The sequence below is a fragment of the Pundamilia nyererei genome, unplaced genomic scaffold (genome assembly GCF_000239375.1).
Source record: "Pundamilia nyererei isolate P.nyererei 1_Seehausen unplaced genomic scaffold, PunNye1.0 scaffold00026, whole genome shotgun sequence".
Lineage (NCBI taxonomy): Eukaryota > Metazoa > Chordata > Actinopteri > Cichliformes > Cichlidae > Pundamilia > Pundamilia nyererei.
Window position 1 is genome coordinate 4,465,634 of NW_005187427.1, and position 14,266 is coordinate 4,479,899.

At 40.3% G+C, this 14,266-nt stretch overlaps 2 protein-coding genes across 4 annotated transcripts; both read right to left on the reverse strand.

Annotated features, from left to right (window-relative positions):
* Window positions 1-1,020: 1,020 nt before the first annotated feature.
* LOC102193741 (SRY-box transcription factor 30) lies at window positions 1,021-4,553 on the reverse strand. 3 transcript variants are annotated; one of them, XM_013909486.1, is made up of 5 exons: window positions 4,233-4,553; window positions 4,000-4,134; window positions 2,640-2,879; window positions 2,334-2,538; window positions 1,021-1,327 (listed from the first exon to the last, which is right to left on the reverse strand). In XM_013909486.1, exons 1-5 carry the CDS (start codon window positions 4,426-4,428, stop codon window positions 1,087-1,089), a joined length of 1,017 nt encoding a protein of 338 aa, XP_013764940.1. In that variant the 5' UTR covers window positions 4,429-4,553; the 3' UTR covers window positions 1,021-1,086. The 3 variants fall into 3 exon arrangements, with proteins under 3 accessions (XP_013764940.1, XP_005727929.1, XP_005727930.1); XM_005727872.2 differs by having other exon boundaries at window positions 2,262-2,538; window positions 4,233-4,551; XM_005727873.2 differs by lacking the exon at window positions 2,640-2,879 and having other exon boundaries at window positions 2,262-2,538.
* Window positions 4,554-8,091: 3,538 nt separating this feature from the next.
* On the reverse strand, window positions 8,092-14,266 carry LOC102194217 (clathrin interactor 1-like). The gene is made up of 10 exons (XM_005727874.1): window positions 14,210-14,266; window positions 13,699-13,807; window positions 13,268-13,444; window positions 12,711-12,879; window positions 12,201-12,417; window positions 12,035-12,116; window positions 11,882-11,959; window positions 9,895-10,217; window positions 9,543-9,726; window positions 8,092-8,513 (listed from the first exon to the last, which is right to left on the reverse strand). Exons 1-10 carry the CDS (start codon window positions 14,264-14,266, stop codon window positions 8,113-8,115), a joined length of 1,797 nt encoding a protein of 598 aa, XP_005727931.1. The 3' UTR covers window positions 8,092-8,112.

Genomic DNA, 14,266 nt, shown 5'->3' on the forward strand with positions numbered 1-14,266 from the left:
CCCAAGGAGGACCATCGGAGGGGCAGCCGCGCCACCCTCCCGGAAAGAGCTGAGGAGAGCCCGAGATGTGGGGTCACCAAGCAGGCATGGTGCAGAAGCCACAGGGAGCTGCAGTGACGTGTCCGTGGGCTCCGCCAGCAGCCAGAGCAGACTGAGGCCTGAGGTCCGAGCACCCCCCCACCCCCCAGAAGGGACCCAACTGAGCCACAGGCACCAGCCCCTGCCAAGCAGGCACCGGTAGTGAACCGGTACATACCTGAGCGCCCAGTCCTGGGCAGCAAGAACCACCAATGCACCGACGTCTGAGGGCACCTGAGCTGTTCCCAGATCGTCTAAGACCCCACCTGACACAGACACACACATACACAAACATGCATTCCCACCCTCATGCACACATATATAAATACTCGACACTCGCCCAACATGGAGACAAACAGAAATGGACACTGTACTCACACTCCCCACACATACTCTATACCCCAGGAGATGTTATCCTTTTCCCTGGGGAAGAGACAAACAGTCCTGCAGCACCCGGGAGGCCCAGCATCCCAGACCCCAACCAGAAGGCCCCTGCCCCGACTAGCAAACAGCAAGTCTGCTAGTCTGCAGCATTCGGATCCATCCCAAAAATCGTTCAGTGCTCAGAGAAACTGCACTACCCAAGAGCTGCATCTGAGACCGAAGTGGAGGTTTGGCCATAATACACAGCAGTACCTTCAGCAAGAATCAAACACCTCAAACCAAATGTCAACTATGCTGGTTCAAGGGTGGTGATTTTTTCAAAAAGAACTTGTTCTGCAGCCACAAGAGATAGTCACCTTGCAGCTGACAAACTCCTCTGCATGACAAAGTTTTCTAGAGTCAAATGTGAGGCCGTTTGTCCGACAGCTAAAGCTACTCCTAAATTAGGCCATGCAACAGGATAATGACCCCAAGTACAGAAGCAAATGTAATACTAAAGAGTATATATTTTCATTATAGTTATAGTAAACAAAAAGTAGAATAAAAATGAATAAACTATTAATATGCGAAAATGTATATTTGATTTGCTCAAATGCAAATCAGCCAGTGTGTGCTGAACATCTCCTAGAACAGTCCAACCACGTCGATGTCCCCCTCAGATTTGTTCGCCTCGTTTCTGTTTGAAGACAGCTGCTGATTGGTGAGGATGCTGGGCTGTGTGTGGCTCTCTAATGTGAATGAACCACTGAGGACTTTCTCAGTGCTGTTAGGCTGCTGCGCTGTTTCCCCGCTGAGGGAGGCTGGAACAATCTGGCCTGTCTGCGGGTGAATGCAGTGGTGAGCCCTCCCTTCTTCCATGGAGCTCCTTGGATTTGGACATATAGAGAAAAGCCATACATAAAGATAATTATTAGAAAATGTGACAGTGAAATAAAATGTCCAGTAACTGCCAACTATGAGAATCTTTACATTCTGTTAAAGCTCTAATATTACATTTATGCACCATCTATTGCCCAAAGAGCCCTGACCTGTCCAGAGCAATGATAACGGACCTGCTGGGTGACCTGGGGTGTCTGGATGAGTAACACTAACTGCAGCTTGTTTGCGAGCAGCTTTTGCACACACTACCATTGTCTCTTACTAGGATGGTAAAAGTGGTGACTGGTTTGGGTGAGGGTGCTCGATCAGGTTGGGCTATGGGGAGTTGCTACATGTCAAAACTACATTCAGACGGATGCAAGGGATCAAACTTCATCTGTCCGTGCGTCTTTTGTTGTGGCTGCTTGGTGTAACACTAATGTACATGTTGATTAAAAATAAATAAATTGCCTGACATAAGAACTCCTGACTGATATAAGAGTTAATCAAGTCGAAACCCTATAGTGCTGAAAAATGAAGGCAAAAAAATGCATTTTCTTTAGTGGTAACTAGGGGTTGCTTCCAAAAGCAAGTTGATGGCCATAGACAGCCATGTTAAAATATCCAACTAAGCGACATTAAAAAGCATATTTACAGCCTCATAGAAAAACTGGCTTATGATCTAAGGATCGATTTGTGGGAACTTTTTGATAACTCAGGATACAGGAGTTGGCGGCATGGTCGCTTTGATTGACAGGCCTGCTGCCATGATTAACGATTTCCACGTGTCTCCGAGCTCTCAACTCAATAAACGGTGTCACTGAATTGGACTTCACTGTGACGTTTATGCTGTTGGTGTATTGCCGCAAGATTAATGTGTTCGTGAGTGTAGTGCTTAAAAGTCTGAATTTTCTGTGTCATGAAAGTGGCTCTCTCTTTACCTGGCTAAATCAATATGGTAACTCAGACTGGACACATAGGGGACAGGTAGTAGGTAGTAGGGATTATAGTACACTTTGTAGGAGACAGCGGGTGCCGAAGATATGATAGGGACCGGGCACGTGGGCTGAACTGAACACAGTGTTATCTTTTCTTGTGGGAAAAAGGGGGGAAAACTAGACTGGTGCTGCCCCCTGTCCTGTGTAGCTTCCTGTCCTGTGTATTTCACTGGGGTGAAATATTCTCTGTGCTTCCTCTTTCTGGGTTGATACCCGTAATCTGGCATGATGAAACAAAGACAAGTGTTAATGGAAAACAGATCCACTTTTACTCTGCAATAAATGTTTACAATCATGTAGTCTAGGGTTTTTGCTTCATACCAGGAAATTGGTGACTATGGATGTTTTTCAGTTTATGAGCCACTCTAAAGTAGGGCTCCTTCTGTTCCTTGCTAAGCTTGGACCACTCCAACCCGAGCTGAATGCTAATGTTTTTAAAACTGCTTCTTGTCATGGTTTTCTGCAGGACCTTGCGGTGTATGCGAGTCCACACCATGAAAGCATTCAGTGGCCGTTTAATGTGTCCAGTTGCGTCTCTGCCAGTCTGCATTTGCTTTATGTCTGTGGGAGACATAAACGTTGTGTAACTATATTACTGGCAATTTTTGTTAATTTTCTCTTGAATTTTTTATAAATATTTTTAGAATGGTTTTTTTTAACCTTTAAACACACTCCCAATAGAGTAAAAGCATACCTGGATAGAAAAACACACAGTCAAACACTTTAATTGATGAACTGGCCTCCCTACACCCGCTTTGGATGTTCACTAGCACCCAGATGTCAGTATTATTGAAGCAGTGTAGGATCATTTGACAGAGAACTAAACAGGCAGCCAACATCCAAAGAGGGCCTTTGGATGTCCATCAAGATGCCTGAACTATTCCCAAAGACTACTTAAAGAAATTATATGAAAAGCTTGGCTATGAGAGTTCAGGCTGTGTTGCAGAATAAAGGTGGTCATACCAAATATTGACTTTTAAGCTCGCTGAAATTGTACAAACTCAGTTTTTCCCTTATGTAGTTCCATGTATGTCTGCACGTTTCAATAAATTGCTGCACCTAATTTCCTTTTTTCTGGCAAAATATAATAAAAATGAGGGATGACTAAAGACTTTTGCATCATACTGTAATAACATGCAGAAAGGCCAGGAGTTTGTGATTTTGATTTCATAAATGATTCCTGTTTTCACTTAAAAAGTTAAGATCTTGAAATTCTTCCATACATACCGTTACTTTTCACCTAGTATATCATAATTGAGGTTAATTCCTTGTTGGGTTGTTAATATAGATTCTACCTACCACTATACTTAAAGTGACATTTACATTAATGAATCAATAATTATGATCCAACAATATCATGGACATGGGTCTGTATAATAAATGGTGGTACTTTTACTTTAGATAGTTCAAGTACATTCTGATACTAAAACAGTTTGTATTATTACTTAGTACTTGTATTATTACTGTTTGTAGTATTAGTAATACTTTCACTTAAAAGTTATAAATACTTGTTTCACTACTTTTTAAAACAGTTATTCATTTTTTTTTATTCATAAGAAGACACGCAATACCTTGTGCTGGTCCATCACATTGAAAAAGTCCTGAAAACACTCCTGCATACACGTTTATTTAATACAAATAGGATTTAGCAGGCTATGTTAACAGCTACTACGTATGATACCTTCCTCTGTTGGTTGGATGGTAAAACAGACGGCCGGAATATCATCTCCCTGTGTGGGCGAGGTTCGGGCGAAGTGGTCGGGTTCCTCCTTCAAATATCCACCAACTCCACAGCCCTGAAACATCCCATTGTTACCTGAAAAGGGATCATTCGTTCACCACCTTTTCTAACCTAGCCCCGTCATAATTTTGGATACTCATTTGGAGGTGGATACTTTTTCTCTCGTAACTTACCTGTTTCAACTGAGGCCAAACTGGTCTTGTTTCTGGGAGTAGTTGGCCCGCTGATCCCGCTCTGGTGTCCCTCTTTTTTGACTGGACAATCCCGAAAGGTCTCTTGACCCGGGCTGACACTTAGCCACGGGTGTTTAGAACTACCTTCTTCAGCCTCTTCTTCCTCTTGTTTTATCCTTTTGGAGTTGGTTTCCATTGTGAGACTGTTGTAGCGATTATTTTGGAAGAGTCTCTGTGTGTTGTGCGTGTTTTTAATTGCGTGTGAACGAATTCAAAACCGTTAGTTGCCAAACGGGGACGTTACGCAGCGCGAGATCTGAACGTTGAATGCTAATGTGTTTGTAAAATGGGTTTTAAGAGTTTTACAGAGAGAAAGATGATGCGATAATTAAAAATAGCTACTTTTACACCATTCTGCAAGTTATAAGGTTAAAAACTATTTCAAACATGTCTGGAAATGTACAGAACAACGGAAAAGTCTCGAGTCTCGAGGGACCCTTGATTCCTTTATTTATTTAATTTTCAGGAAAATTGGAAACAGGTGTAACGAATTACTGCAGCATGTGCTAACATGCATGGAAATACCGTTTTAAGGGGGGAAAAACAGAGTTTGTACAATTTTAATGAGCTTCAAAGTGAATATTTGGACCGACCACCTTTATTCTTTGTTACAGACTGAACTCTCTTTTCCGAACTTCTTGAAGGAAATTCAAAGCGCTTCTTTGGATGTTGACTGGCTTTTGTTCTGTTCTCTGTCCATGTGATCCCACACCGTTTCAGTAATGTTGAGGTCTGGGCTCTGGGGAGGCTAATTTATGACTGATATTGCTCTATTATGTTTTTTTTCTATTCAGATATGCTTTTACTGCAGGGACAGTGTTTGAGATCAAAGTCATGTAAAAAAAAATGTAGTTGTTGCCAATCAGATGTTTTACAGATTGTTAGGTGGACCTAAATCTGATGGTACATTTCTGTGTTCATAATTCCCTCAATTCCCTCCTTTCTCTGTACATATTGATGATTTGGACATCAAATTTCAAATTTTGATTCAACACACCATAACGCCTTGAGGCGACTTTTGTTGTGATTTGGCGCTATATAAATAAAATTGAATTGAATTAAAATCTTTTCTTATAGCACTATGTAAGAACCAGTTCACTTACCACCGAAACCATTTCTGATGAGGCTTCAGTGAACAGTAGACAGATCAATGAAATCCATCTCTGTGGATATGGTTCTGTCTGAGGTTTTTACTGGATTTTATTAGGCACAACATTTCTTTGGTTCCCAACTTTTCCTCAAATCTTAAGAACTCACCGTTTACCATACTGAGGTATGCCAAGTTGTTGGTTTTTAGCTCTTTGGGAATCACCTTGTTGGTGCAAAAAACAAAACAAAACAAAAAAAACAAACAAAAAAAAAACAACCCCATTCTATGTCTGTCAAACTGTTATTGTCAGTATTTTTTTGTCACTTGTCCTTTGCTAAGCTGTCTGCTATGCATAGACACTGGTTCATTTCTTGAGTTAGTTGCCTTTTTATGCTTGAATGATTCATGGGTCAGTGTTCCAAAGTTTTAGAATGATCTGCCCTTGCACGTTAGGCAGGCCTCTTCTCTTTCTGAGCTTAAAACTCATCTTAAGACACATTTATTTGCTAAAGCCTTTGGCTGTCTTTTAAGGGGTTGACTCAATTTGACCTTTTTAAAAAAAACAAAAACAAAAAAACAACAACAAAACAAAACAAAAAAAACTCTGGTTTTATGTTAAAGTGCTTTATGAATAAAGATGGTATGGTAGTGTTTACTGGCTTAACAAAAACAAAAAATAAAAAGCTCAAGAAAAAACAAAACTACTGCTGAAGACTGCTCAAGTTCACCAATGTCCCCCATAGATACCAAATCTAAATACCAAAAATGCGCTTTTAAAAAGACAAAGAGAAACTAGCCTATAATAAGTACACAAAGAAGGAAACTCTCGGTTCATGTTGTCATTTAATTTATTGTTGAATGAATTACAGAAAATATAGGGTACAATCAAATTAAATGAGCTGTACTGAGAAAAAAATAAAATAAAATCATGATTTCAGTTAACTAAATTACATCATCAGTAGCTCTCCCATATGAACATAAAATTACAACTAATAAAATATTAAACTAATAGCTATGGTGTTATCCTTTTAAGAGTAACAAAATAAAGATTTGGTCTTTTGGAGTGCAGTGCCTCAAAAACATGACAAGAGGTTCTGCTGAGCTGTGTCTGCACATCAAACAGAAAACTACACGCACGCACGCACGCACGCACACACCTCTCACACAAACTCCACTCAAGATCCCCAAACCTTCCATAACCATTTATGATAACTAAGCAGATGAAGTATCAAAAGGTGAGGCCAGATTTTTTCTTAGCAACCAAGAGACCCCCACCCCCAAGTGAAGTGTGAGTTGACAAAAATACTTTCTAAATAAATGTACCAGGCAGCCGTCTCAAAAAATTCAGCATTGTCTCATTCAAACAAAAATGTTGCAGATTGTGTTTTCAGTTTTGTAAATATTGGCCCCACCCTTTCCCGCAATCAATACATATATGGTGTCCATACGCAAAGCAGAAGAGACCTAACAGAAATATGTAGAAAGAAATGACACAATCACAAGGAGGTCTAAGGGAAAATAGGAGTGGAAAATACTCTGAATAAAATACTGACAGCCTTTTAATAAGGCTTGTAGATGTCAGATGCACCTACAATAAAATATAAATACAGGGCAAGTGCCACTTTTAACAGTAACTGACTGTTATGAACTTTAAATTTCCTCCGAGTATTTTACAGTAGATATATTAGTTTATGTTGTCTTTTGAAGGGCATGTTATTCACATACTGAGCATCCATTATAGAGAAAAGCTACAAGCCTGATAAAAAGAGAAAAAACATGAAAGCAATTAATCCACGCTCATATGGCTCAAGAATAAGTATAAGCATCAAGTGGTACCTCAACATGTTCAGGTTTCTACCCTTTGATGGGCGAGATTAAGAATTGTCTACACTCCAGAGGTACAAGTGCCTCTCTTCTGCAGACGAGTGCAGGTACTGATGCACAAAGAAATAAAAATAATAAAGACTGCTGCAGCTGTCAAAAAAAAAAAAAGGAAAAAAGAAAAAAAAGAAAAAGAAATTGTGTGTTTTAAAAAAAAAAAAAAACAACTTCTGTTACATAACACTGTAATATTCGCTTCTTTAACCTGTTGAAATCTGGGCTGGTTCTCAAGTCACTGAGGCAGGATTAGCAGTGTGCTCACACAGCGTCAGTGTGAAAGAGATGAAGGAAAAATGTATCTCTTGGCATGATGGAACAGATTCTATTCTGCTACTGAATTTGGTTGAAACCACACAGAACATGATTTCACAGGTATAAAAAGTTAAGGCAGTAATGCCATTTTTATTGGAGTCCACTGCAGTGATTAATTTCTCTGAGCAGATACAGATGGAAAGATTTTGCAGTGTTTCTGTACTGAAGAGAGATACACCGTGAATAATACTGTATATGAAACCGTTAAAGACGAAGACTTTACCCCCCACAAGGAGGTAATGACTAGAGGCTTTGTGATGACACCTTCTCTCCATTTCTGAGAATTTCATACATCTAATTACCGCTGGATGAGGAGCACCAGTGGGTGCTTTCCCCTGCGTCCCCCTGTATCAGCAGACTGGGGTGACGAATGATTACTTCACCAAAGGAAGCAGAAGCAGAAAAAGAGACTCATGCAAGGTTGTCTTCGAGTACAGCAGTCCTTTCATAATTCACTCCCTCATCAAGTCAGACATGCACACCCGCACACAACTCTCTCTCACTCAAACACACACATACGCACACAAACACAAACCTTTATTTCCCAAAACTGCCAAAGTTAGCAAAGGCATCTTGTTTGGGTGGGACCACAGCTGGGGTGATGGAGTGTGGTAGGCCCATCCCTACTGCTGGAACTCCCATTCCAGCCATACTGCCCATCATCACCGGAGCAGACATGCCCATATTCATGTTCATGTTCATTCCCATCATACTTTGGTTTACAGGAATCCCACCCTGTAAACCTGCGGTCATTGAAGCTGGCATACCTGTGGCCAGGGAGCCAGGCATGCCAGTTGTCATTGTTGCAGGCATGCCCATTGTCATGGGGTTGCCTACCATCATGGGATTAGCTGGTGGTCTTATTGATGCCACATGGGGCGGAGAGCTGAGGTTCAGTCCTCCGAAGTTCTGGGCCAACAGGTTGACGGGAGGCACGCCTACATGGACACATATGGAGAGTTACTCAATATTCTCTGGTGTACAACTTATAAAGTATTATAACATCTAATAACTGGATCATTAGATGGCCCATTCTAAACAATATACATTACAGCACAAAAGCTTAGGGCAGTTGGCAGAAAATTAAACATCCCTACATACAGAGTAACAATTATTTTCAGCAACAAGGACGACACCTGCAACAGATCCTTGTCTCACAGAGCCATGCTGTCAGTATCACAGGGATAATGAGGAGACAGAAGCAACTATGACACATTCCTGAAGATATCCAGAACAATAACAGCCAGCATCAAAGTAGTGTGAGGTCACTCAAAGGTTAATGAAGCCCAGTTAGGAAGCCTTGAGCTGAGCGTCTCAATGGTTGCCATCTTTGTGTTTTACACCAAATGGGATGAGCACAGCGTGGATCTGACTGAAGACTTACACTATCTGAGTAATAATTTGATTGGTAAGTTGTTAGACTATGAGCATACCTGGGATAAACTGCCTTTCTGACTCTTAGAATGACAAACAACATAAGACAGTTACATGAGGCTTCATGTTTTATTCTGGATGAACCGAAACTATCGACTAAGCCCATAAAGTCATCAGAAATTAGGTTTACTGAGCTCACAGAGTGAGGGAGCTGAGGGCTTTTCCTCCCATTGACTGCTCTAGAACTAAAAGTCAACCCCTGCTGGCCATTAAAAGGAATGCAGACAATTTCTAACCCTTAAAGCCACATGCATCTTTCATACCATCAACAGGAGCAACCTCTCTGGAACGCCAAGTACTTTCAATAAATGAGTGCAAGTCTATGGACGAACACCAACTTTGTAACGTTCTGTTTATTGCACATTAACTCTTCATGCAGGGGATTATTATTTAAAAACATCTTCACTTTACTTAAACTTTTCTACAGTATTGAATATCCAAAAGGTCTTTTGACTTTGCCATTACACTAAATCTGTAATGTGCATCAATTAAAATCCTTATTTGTTTCCTCATACTGTGTAATACACACATACCTTGCTGCTGGATGATATTGTTGAGTGTGGGTGGCGTCTTAGTGGGGTTGAAGCCGGCTGAAAGGAAGTCCAAGCTGATGTTGACAGAGGGGTCAGACCAGGTTGACCCTAATGTTCCCTGACCTCCAACGCCAACCTTCTGCTGTTGTCCTATGGGTGGCTGAGATGACATGGCTCCCAAACTCTGAAAAACAAATAAAAATGTTTTCTTTACACAATACAAAAATAAATATAGTGATATGTATAATAATTGAAAATGTACATTCTCAACTGAAGTGCCCTCCCCCAATTTTTATTTATTTAGTTATTTTATTTCATGAGAAAAATGAGACCACCTTGTTACTGCACCTACCTGTTGAGAACGAGAGAGGGGCATGGTGGGTAAACCACCAGAAGCACCGGGTGTCACCCCTCCCAGAGAGAAAGTCAGGCTCTGAGAGGCACTAAGTGTTGTATGTGGACTGGTTATTTGATTGTTAACTCCACTCATCAAGTCCAAAAGCTCAGCAGAAGGTGGAATAGAGGTGGTACTGGAGGTCGGGGCTGTGGGTGACTGAACGCTGCCAAACAAGTCAGCGACAGGTTGGGAGGGACCAGAACTAGATGATGCTGGAGGACTGGCAGAGAAGGCATTCCAGTCCCCAAATTCTCCATTTCCATTGGATGATGCAGCAGCTGCCAATTGGACGGCAAAGGTACGTTTAGTTGTAACATATTGACAGGAGCTGCTCCACTCCTTTACTGCATCCTTCTTTAAAAATGTATTACTAAATATACATTCTCAAAAAAAGAAAAAAGTCTACATAAAAGCATAGTCCAAAGTTTACATCCACTCAAGGGCACAAATATCACAGTAATTTTGGGCTTATAATGATTTCTTTGACAGTCCCTTTTTCCAGGGTCAAATGATTGTTCAGCATAAATGTTAAATGACTGCTGAAACGCCAGGGTCACTGTCCACAGTGAAGCGAGATTTACCTCGCAATGGGCAGTGGCTGTTAACTAAGAAAAAAGCCCCTGCTCCAAAATCGACACCTTCAAGCTCAAGTGAAATTTCCAGCTGCCTACATGACCAAGCCAAAAGCCTAGAAAAAGGTTTTATGGACATGAAGTACAGATTGGCCATAACAGAAAGAGTTATGTTTGGAGGAGTAAACATTAGGCTTTCAGACCCAAGAACACTGTACCAACTGTTAAGCATGGTGGTCGTAGCATCATGCTCTGGGGCTGTTTCGGTGGTACATTGCAAAAACTGAACTAAGAGAGGAGGACTACCTGCAAATTCTTCAACTTCACCTCAAATCCATAGATGGATGGTTAAAACATAGACACAGTCGGTTGTTCCAACAAGACAATGATCCCAAACCAAATGTGGGAATTAATGAAGTACAAATACTTCATTACCGTCCTTAAGTGGAATTTTCAGGTATCCATACTTTACTTGAGTATTTGTATTTCTGACAAATGTTTACTTTTATACCAACTTTGCATTATTCAAACATTGCATGAAAATACTGGGTAGTTTTGTGCAGGATAAATAAGTTAGCCTGCAGCAAGCTTACAGCTCGTACCTGTGGTGAATTCTAAGTTGCACTGGTGCACAGTGGCTACGGTGCGGATGTCGGTATTCAGCTACATAAAGCATAATAGATCAATCTACATTTAAGCTGTACAAGCTTCAATTAATTCACTGAATACCAACTGTATATGGTCTAGTTAAAAGATAATCTATAGTATAGTGTCACAGTAGGAAATGAAAAGCCGCCGAGTTAGCATATGAGACATTTGCTTACATATTGTTAAATTCAGTTTTGTAAATCCACAAAGAGCAGCAGGTGAGCTGATCACAGCCTGCAAACTTTAAAAAAATAAATAAATACATACATAATTAAATATGTAAATAAATCCAGTAAATAAATAATTTACTAGAGCTCACAACAAAAATTGAGTTGTGATTCTTTTTGCCATGCTAAGTGACTACAACAGATCTTAGTGTTCCCCCACCTCCTGAATCCCACAACTGTACTCATTTTTCTGTTTAGGTGTATGAGTTGGGGTGTATGGATATATTTGTGCTTGTGCATATAACTTTTGATCCTGTTTATATTAGAGAAAATTCTAAATTAATTTAACTCGTGCACCCAGCTCCTGTTTTTTTCCCCAGTCATTAAAGATGATTGGTTTAAAATAATTTCACCCTGGAAAAAGAACAGTTCAAAGAACAAGAAAAATAAATAAAAATAAAAAAATTACCAAGACATTTATGCCTATGATAAAGTGGTAGTAAACGTCAAGAGTATTATTCTACAGTATGAAGCCAGCACTAAAATAAGGTTTACCGGTGGAGGTCGGGAGGCTGGCAGAAGCTGCAGGAGATGAGAAGTCTGCAAAACCACCAATGAGGTTTGAACTGCCACCTGGAGAGATCAACACAAAAACTGACTCATACAAAGTTCTAGAAAAAAAAAGTGACAAAAGCAGTTTTCATTTACCTGTTGTAGTGCTCTGATTGGATAAAGGGTCGATCACAAGCAGGTCAGCCAGGCCACTGCTGGAAGACTGCCTGCTTGATGGCTAGAGAGAATGCAGGAGGAAAGTGTCCACATGTGCAAGTACACTGAAACTCTAACACATCTGGTAAGGAGCATGTGCAAATACCTTCTCCTCTGGGCTCTTGTCTCCAGTATAGTTGGCTGCAGCACCCAGGTCCAGGGTCTTGTTGGTTGCTGCCACGGTGCGCTTCCGTGTGGTGGTGGTGGTGGTTTCAGTTGCTTGTGTGATCTGAATGCTCTTTGTTGTGACCGTTTCCTCCTCATCCTTGAACTCGAGTGCTTCCTGCCTACCGTTTCTTGATGCTCGGTCCTCCTCATTGTCACTATGGCAACCACAAGAAGGATGTATAAGCGCTCAGGAGATTTTTCTTTGGTTTCGTTGTTATTGTGCTATAACTGTATGTCGGTGCACATTATTGGTTGGATGAGTAATCCAGGTCCCGGTGGTTTAAACATTAAACCATTTGATGTTCAATGTGTGGGTGACCATGCATTCATTTTTGTTTATTTATTATGAGCACTCAGTTGGCTACTGTGATAACATCTTCTGCAGCTTAAACCCCGCAATCATGCACAGATCAGTTTTCATTATTAATATTCCAGAATGCATGTTTACCTAATTCTGTCAGGCGAGTCATCTCGTTCCTTCTTCCTGAACTTGTTCAGAGTGTCATCAATGGTGCTGCCAATCTTATCACTGATCTCTCCGAGCTTCTCACTAAAAGGGAAAGATCCTCTGCTTTTATCCCAGTCTTCATCCCACTTATTCCGATCCAACTCATTAGCTGAAGGGAAAGATGACAGAACTGGAGATGATTCAGTTTCATACGAATCAAACAAAGGATGAACAGTCTTTGGTACCACTAGTATAAACCTAACTGCACATGCATAGTATCTATACTATTTATATGAGATATAGAAGTAGATAGGTGTATAGTATCTACCTAATCAATAAAAGACAAACTCAAATACAAGTTAATGAATTAATTAACAGCAATAAAAAAACTAAAAAAAACAAAAACATAATACAGGTAACGCTGGTTTAACATTTTCATAAATAAAATAAAATAAAATCAAGTCTACTGTGCTTTGTACAATCTCCTTACAAATTTTTGGATGGGGAAAGTTATGTTATTAGTTGGGCTGTCAAAGAAAACCCAGCACATTACTTACAGTTCTTAAAGCTGCCCCCTCCTCCGCCCATACTGTCAGAGGAGACGCCAATGTATTTATCCTTGTTCTTCTTGGCCTTCTTCCTCTCTTCTCTTAATCTGTCATCATCCTGGATGAACTCCACCATCTCCTTCACCTTTTGACGCACATTAATACCCTGATCTTTACCATTCTCATCTGGACACAGAAGACACATGCAACACAGAAATGAAAACAAGACAATTACCTGGACAGCTGTGACATTTATTATCAACAGTACTTTGAGCAACACTGTAACCTTTCTTCCAGAGTCAGCCACCCGGGTCAATGTCTTGGAAGCTAAATGCTAGATTTCTTTTAGACATACCGGTAACCACATCACAGCTCAAATTCACAGAACATTAAGAAGACTTTGGACCACAAAGAACAATTAAATTCATTTAGACACACACCAATGAAGTGGTAGTTTTCTAGAGATCTCAGGTCGTAAATGTGTTCTCTGGCACTGGTGACGACCCTTTCAGAGCCATTCCTGATCAGGTAGGCCAGCAGCAGTAAGGCCTGGTAAAAAAAAAAAAGAAAAGAAAAAAAAAAAAAGAGAGATAGAAGTAAGCGAAAACAGGATGAAAATTTTATTTTTTCTTAAATAAAAATTAAGAGTCAGATTTGGTTGATGTTAGTGAGAAATAATGTTTCCTAAAAATGCTCAAATTCAGAGTGTGTTAAAGTTCCCTTTCCTCTTTCTAAAAATCTTAAACACAAACTAATCTCCACAGCTGCGTGACTGAGGCTTAAGTTCATTTTCTTCATATGAAGTCTGACAGCAGACAGTGTTCAAAAATATAAGTAAACCAGTATGTCAGATTTAAAACAAACAAACAAACAAACAAAAAAAAACACCTATAGGACATGAGACCAAAATTGCCTCAGTCAGGTTTGTACACAACAATAATCCAACAGTACCTTGTAGACTCGTCTCCAGTTCTTTTTGTTGTCCTTCAGCATCCTGGTCCACAGCAT

Excerpts from the sequence above, each read along its gene's own strand:
- LOC102193741 (XM_005727872.2), bottom strand. The coding sequence starts at position 4,428 with ATGGAAACCAACTCCAAAAGGATAAAACAAGAGGAAGAAGAGGCTGAA. Across the intron at positions 2,880-3,999 it reads CATCCAACCAACAGAGGAAG|ACATAAAGCAAATGCAGACT; the intron begins GTATCATACGTA and ends TGTCTCCCACAG. Across the intron at positions 2,539-2,639 it reads CCATAGTCACCAATTTCCTG|ATTACGGGTATCAACCCAGA; the intron begins GTATGAAGCAAA and ends TCATCATGCCAG.
- LOC102194217 (XM_005727874.1), bottom strand. The coding sequence starts at position 14,266 with ATGCTGTGGACCAGGATGCTGAAGGACAACAAAAAGAACTGGAGACGA. Across the intron at positions 12,880-13,267 it reads AGGGGGCAGCTTTAAGAACT|CTAATGAGTTGGATCGGAAT; the intron begins GTAAGTAATGTG and ends CTTTCCCTTCAG. Across the intron at positions 11,960-12,034 it reads CAATCAGAGCACTACAACAG|GTGGCAGTTCAAACCTCATT; the intron begins GTAAATGAAAAC and ends TGATCTCTCCAG.